The following is a 6,813-nucleotide window of genomic DNA, read 5'->3' as shown; positions in this document are numbered from 1 at the left end:
TACAGGGTGTGCCTTTCCCACCAGGCACTACATTTCTTGCTGGAGGGATACTTAAAAACACGTTTGTTTAAGAATCACTGGAGAGCTATTTTATAAGAGCACAAACAAATTGTTGCGTGTGTTGTTACAGCGCAATACACACCTGGGTCACGAACAGCATTCAAGCACTTGCTCAAAACCACGCACGGCAAGCAAATCTCATTGGGACCACAGACCAAGCCATCTCTTACTTAAAAGGACTTGAGAGCTAATAACTTTTTTCAAGGATACACTATTTTCAACATCTGTTGGTTGACAAATACTACCTCAAACCCCTATGTTTACGCCTACCTGGTTTGACTTTAACCTACCTCCAACCTGAAAGGATTTCGGAGGGAACCTTTTACATTCGTAACAATTCAAGTGTAACTGTAATGCTGAGTAATAAGTTTGGTTTGTCCTGAAGTTTTCTGAACTATGCAGTTCATTATCAGTGCAGAAGCAGCAGAAGACTGCTGTGGTTGGCTCAGTGGATTTATAAAAAACAAAACAAAACAACAAATCCCCACCCCCCCACCGCCGCCCCCGTAAACCTTTACAGAATATATGTAAAATTGTGTCCTTCCCTGGTCATATTCACAACTTATCTACAAGATAGTGTTGGCAGTACAAACTGCAGTCCATAACTATTTGCATTCAGCTCTCATCCATCTGCTCCTCTGCTTTCTCTTAGGCTTCAACTTGTTCAGTTTTTTGCGGGGTCTCTCAGTCTTCTGAGTGTCAACAGAATCCACCCCGAGAACATGTTCAGAGCAGCATAACTGTCCATTCAACATAGAGTTTAGTACTGTCCCATCTTGGTGCTCCTTGCAGAAAGAATTTGGGCAGAAGTGGCAGAAGGAAACAGAAGGTTTGCCACAAACATCACAGTGGTGCCAAGGACACTCCCACTTCCCTGTGATCAAAACCAAAGTGTGCATTAGTGGGGAGTAAAACTTGTCATAGTCTTTTAAAGGAGCTTTGTGTTTTAGCAGCTGAACAATACACGAATTTCCTGACAGAACTTGATGAGACAGCAACTACCGTGGCTAATCTCAAAACTCAGAATGCTAGCTCACCCCTCTACAGCTCAGCTGAGAGCAGTAAGTAGCAGATTTGACATTCTCACCTTTAAATACAGCAGTCACTCCACTACAAGAAGTTATTCAGCCTTTACTCAGTAGCATTTCATAGAACTTGCAGGCTGGTAGAGCATCCAAACATCCATCCATCCAACCAGCCAGCCAGCCAGCCAGCAGCTGCCCAGGTTACAACCCTCACCCGTTTGCGGCGAGTTTTGCTCAGGGATGGCTGGCGTGCTTTACCTACAGACGCTCTTTTGCCCCAGCATATTTTACCAGTCGTTGTTTGACTTGCTTCTGGGAACACAGGCTTTGCCCGTTTCACGTACTCACACCCCACCTGACACGGCTGACTGGAACCAGGTAACTCCTGTGGTATCTGGAACTGCAGCCAGATGTCTGCTGCCCTTAACATTTTCCTGCTCGCCTTGTTCCAGATGCTGCTGCTATTCTTTTGGCTTGAACTCAACTGGCTTCATGCATTTCTTAGATGTAATCAACTTCCCTGTGACAGGGCCACAGTGCTCCTACCAGTTACCTGCATTTGTAAAACAAAAGGCTGGTTTTGCCAGAGAGGCAGGAGGAGGGCCATCAATTTGTCTCAAGAACTCCTGCAGGGAGCACGAACAAAGATCTCTCCCTAAGAAAACAATGTGTTCAAGACGAAAACTCTTCACGAGGTTTCAGGGCAATACAAGAGGTACGTGCACAAGTTCTTTATTTACAGAAGAGGCAAGATGACTCACCAAAAGGGCGTTTCACCAAACCCAGACAGGAGAGGTGATAGGCTTTAGTACAAGATTTCCTGTCGCACAACACCAGCTGGCCTCCATCACCACACCGGAAACAATCATCTTCAGATTCTTTCTTCCCTTCATTTTTCATTCTGCGTCTCCGTGTTCTCTTTTTGGTCTTTTTGCCTTTTTCTTCTGAGGCATTAGTGGAAGAATTCTGAAAGAGTAAGATGCAAATCTGTAAATGCCATTTTTGCAAAGGAAAAATATTACACAGCCTAGCAAAACTGCTGGCAGACTGCACACGCAGGCAAAAATTTGACTTGGTGGAGACCTGCCCAGTGCCTCACCGCACCCATCTCTGCTGACCAAAAAGCCCACACAGACCCTTGTGAAAAGTAATCTCGAAACCAGATCTTCTCCCTACAATCCCTTCCTACTGGAAAGCTCTTCCTCTTTTTTTTAATCACTGGAGAAAGGTCTTCCAACTTCCAGTCTCATCTGCTTGTGTCCAATCTACACCCATTTTGCTCTTGCACCACCAATCACTTCAACGCTCATTTTTCTCTTCCAGTTGTGTATGCTCATGCTGGAATTACTAAAACCAGTCTCCACTTCTCTTTGAGGAATGGACAGCAGAATTTCAGGATCTGTAGCTGTACCCATAATGCTGGAAAGAATATACCAACTATTATCCCTATTTCAACCTGACATTCTGCTGCTTGCACTTCAACTCTCCTTCACCAGATCATATAAAATTAATTCTGGCTGTTTTTCCAACAGCCCTATCATCGTTCCTTCCACCTCACCCCAGTAATCATTACCCACTTATTTTAAAATTAGCCCACTCTATCTACCAGTGCAGCCAGCCCTGCAAAATTGAACTGTAACATTGCGTTTCTTCGTGGCTGGCTGTGTAAATTGATCACAAGCTTGTGACACCTCACTTAAGCCTGTCCCTTAACAAAACCCAGCTAGGCAAACGCTGGAGATTTTAAGTCCACTCTCTGAAGCGCCTGGTACTGAGCAGGATAAAGACCTACATGAAGAAGCAGCTTTTCTACATCCACAGGTGAGATTTTTTTCTCTTGGTAATGTTCTTGTGCTTCCCCTCACACTCCTGTGCCAGCCCTTCAGGAAGCCACATCAACTTCTGCTGGATCAGAGGGTGTTAAATTAACCTGACACAAATCATGCAGGTCATTTCGTGATGCACTTTCCTCATTCAAAACTCACATTCAGTTCAATTGATTTTTTTTTAAACAAATCTCAACAAAATAATGATATTTTAAGGCTTAGATGGGGAAAATATAAACTGCAATGCCGTAATAATCTCACTGACTATTTGTTAGGCTCATTCTCAGTCGGCTTCTAGCTCTACAAGCCTTTCCTTCCTCATATTTGAAATGGGACAGGGAAGGTTATTCCTTCTGCAACCTCTTTTTCATACACTTTTGATTCCAGAAGCTAGTGCCAGTAGCTAGCAATATATCTTATTCAGGACCCAAAGTAATTAGTTTCTCATAGAAGAAAGTGGGAGAAAATATTTCAGGATGTTCCCCAGAAGCAGGATTGTCTGCTGTACTATTACAGCATAAAAATTTATTCTTTAGCACCAAGGTTATGTTGGCAAAAGAATGTGTCAATCTTCCCAGCACGGGAAACAGAGGACAGGGAGCATCCTCCCTCAGAGGACAGAGAGCATCTGTTCATTAGTCCTTATTGTAACATAAAACCGGTCCACCAACACATACCCCAAAGAAAAACCAAGGCTAGTAGACAAGACACCGTCAGAATCTCTTGACATATTACTTGCCTTTGGTCTGTCCCCAAGAAATCCACTGCAGTTTGGGGCGCCACATTTGCAGACTGTTTTTTCATTGCCCAGACAGTCAAGGTTGTAATTGAAAGTCAGCTCTGTCCCTGAGTGAGATAAGACAAGGACAAGGTAAGGAAGACCACCAAAATTATTACAAATAAACACAGGCTTCATTCGTATCTGTCTCTGGGTTCTGCACTTGCTTGCTGATCCATTATCAGGGGATCTTCCCCCTCTTTACTGCTCATGAGAACTGACAGTAATTCACGAGATGTCAGTACAGCACGATGCCTTATGCAATTACATTTTAAAGTCAATCGGTTTGGCTTCACAAAACAGTGCATGAGTCTGGTCGACACTCACACACTTTAAATCTATCTATACAGCCAGATATAGCTATAGGTAGAATCACGTGTGTGCGTGCATGTGTGCACACAAACCAGAACCCATATACCTTTAAAGAGCCTCCTAGATCCACTCCATAAGCTTATTATCTTCACTTGAAAAGATGCAGAAGGACTGTTTGAGATCTCCAGAAAAACCCCTCTGCTCTACAACATGAAGTGAATGCAAGCATACCACCTAGGGTCTCTCTGGTGGCCCCTTAGAAGCAAACAACACAAAGCAGACATGGGACTCACTACGAAGAAAAATTAAAGACAGATCACAAAGCATCTCTTCTGTGTGCAGAGTTCTCTACAAAAATGTTTGCACTGAATCAGTTAAACCATGATTGTCCCACTCATAACTGCGCAGAAGATGATTTACCTGAGGGAATTAAACCAAACCCAACATAGGCTGACATACCTGCAGGAATATCGCAGACAGCAAACAGCCCGACACGAGTGTCTCCATGTACTGTCCACTTCAGAGTTTCACAATTTGGTTGGCAGCTGTGATTCATAAACCGAGAATAGTTTCCTTTGGGGCCAGCATCAATAATACGGTCCTGGAGATCAAACCACCAACAGAATGAATGTTTTTTCTATCCCCCCTCACCTCACCAAAAAAAAAAAAAAAAAAAAAAACAAACCCCCCTAAAAAAAAAACAAAACATAAATTATTCCAGTAGTTGCATTCAACAGAATGAATGTTTTTTCTATCCCCCCTCACCTCACCAAAAAAAAAAAAAAAAGAAAACCAAACCACCTCAAAAACAAACCAAACATAAATTATTCCAGTAGTTGCATTCAAAACAGACATGGTGCTGTTACCCAGAAGCACACAAGCAAGCCGAAGGTACATGTTGTATTGAAAACTGTAGTGTCTCACGTGGCTTGGAATGCGACACTCCCAAAGCAATACTTGTGCTCTAGCTCACATGTTCCTAGAACCCACCGCAGCCACACGGCAGGATGAGTGTTCTTGTGAGCACTGTGGTAGTCATACCGAAGAACTCCCTCCCTCCAGAAAGCCTCAACACTCAAACTCAGTCCATTTACCTTCTCCTTTGCACTCACAAAGCTGTAAGGCATTTACAAATACTGTGCTTTACAGTATTTACCAAGCCACTGCATGATTACTTGCAGAGATTACCAGTTTCTCACCAGCTTTCTTTCCCCAAATCAGCCTGGTTTAAACAAAAACAAGCTCTTGGTAAACTAAAGAAACCCCATCCCTACACACAATTGCCTTTGAGTTTTTATCTCCACCAAACATATCAGACATTAACAAAATAAAATAAAGTCTTGAAACAGCCAGTACTGTGTTTCTTTGCAGAGCTGCTTAAGAAAGCTTCGCATATTTATGAAGTATGAGTACAGTTTCCTTCTAGCTCCTTTTTATAATGCACACATATGACTGTCATGCCTGTGTGCACATACATGCAGCCACTCCAACTGCACGTGCTGCTCAGCCTCCTCATGGCAGGGGCATTTTTGCAAGACAGAACCACAACTGATGTCAAGAGAAAGTTAAAATTGAGCAAAATCAGGAAAGTACAGAATCACAGTTAGGCAACCATGAAGAGCCTGCATGGTGACCATGGCGACCAGAACGAAAGGTGCCCAAGATCAGAACACTACGATTATTCTCTAGACAACCACTGTTAGTGGGAGACCCAAACGTTGTTTTAAAAGGTCTGGGTAGAAGCTGTAACAGAACGCAAGATTGATCAAAAACTTGGTGACAGACAACGGAATCCAGAGGTAACCTTTAGTTACCTTACGCTGATCATAATGTGAAAGCCACAGCTCTAGAAGTTAAGATACCTGCCTCCACTTGAAGACCCTCACCCACTGAGCTTGTGCAGTGATATTTAACACCCCGATACTGTATGTTAGTTTAGCAGAGGGGTAAGAAACTCAACTGTTCTAGAGAAACGTGGTTTCATCATTCCTAGGTGATAACTCCTGTGCAGGAGCTCCTCAGCTGCAGGACTAATGAAAACAGTAGCTTTGGAAATAGAGAGCAGGACAGTCTTGGGCAAGAGAAAGGTGATTAGGACTCAAAAAATACGCAGGACTGACAACCAGCTCTTGTTTTCTCCCAATTAGCTGTTTGGGGACCGAAGCAATCAATATAGATAAACAATACCCCCTACTGTCCAGGTTCTCCATTTCCCTTCTCAGGAGCAAAATTCTGTGTGCAGGGAACTACAGATACTGGATTCATTTGCTGCAATACTTAATCTGCTGGATTAATTTGCTGCAGAATCCCTTTGTGGAGGTGCTGGTTGGCTGCTAATGCAGACGGTGCTTTCAGAAAAGAGCTTCTACAAAAGCACAAGCCTGGTTTTGCTATTAACTATAAATAAAGGGACGGAAAGTTGCAAAACAGGATTAAATGCCCAACACGGGATACAGCCTCACAACTATATTCCATGCTACTCTCCAGTGAGAATTTTTTGGTTGTTGAAATTTTAGTAAAAGGATTGATAACAGTAATTCTTTCAACTGTATCGTTACTATTTCCCAAAACTTCCTACTTCCTTTTAAGACTAGGCAGGTAAATACTTTTGCTGTACTTGATTTCAAGCAACAATGGACGATTTATAGACCTTAATGTATACTTTCCTACATTATACAGTGAGAACTGATGAGCCGCACTGGATATATAGAATGGGGCAAGCAGGCACAGAGGATACAGCACTGTGAATACAGGAAGCTGGAATGCCAAAGGTAGTAGAGTGCCCCACCAAGATGATCAACAGCAGGGAAAG

At 43.0% G+C, this 6,813-nt stretch overlaps 1 protein-coding gene across 1 annotated transcript in view; it reads right to left on the bottom strand.

The window, feature by feature from the left end:
* Positions 1-547: 547 nt before the first annotated feature.
* WHSC1 (Wolf-Hirschhorn syndrome candidate 1) overlaps positions 548-6,813 on the bottom strand; it is a 59,873-nt gene continuing 53,607 nt past the window's right edge. The window contains exons 18-21 of the mRNA XM_010135870.1: positions 4,461-4,602; positions 3,651-3,757; positions 1,847-2,051; positions 548-934 (exon numbers count right to left, since the gene is read on the bottom strand). Coding sequence (XP_010134172.1) covers positions 666-934; positions 1,847-2,051; positions 3,651-3,757; positions 4,461-4,602 — 723 coding nt within the window. The 3' untranslated portion in view covers positions 548-665. The remainder of the gene's footprint in view (positions 935-1,846; positions 2,052-3,650; positions 3,758-4,460; positions 4,603-6,813) is intronic.

This window comes from Buceros rhinoceros, unplaced genomic scaffold (assembly GCF_000710305.1).
Source record: "Buceros rhinoceros silvestris isolate BGI_N320 unplaced genomic scaffold, ASM71030v1 scaffold7135, whole genome shotgun sequence".
Lineage (NCBI taxonomy): Eukaryota > Metazoa > Chordata > Aves > Bucerotiformes > Bucerotidae > Buceros > Buceros rhinoceros.
Note: the sequence above shows the minus strand (reverse complement) of the source record. Positions and strands in the feature narration are given on the sequence as shown.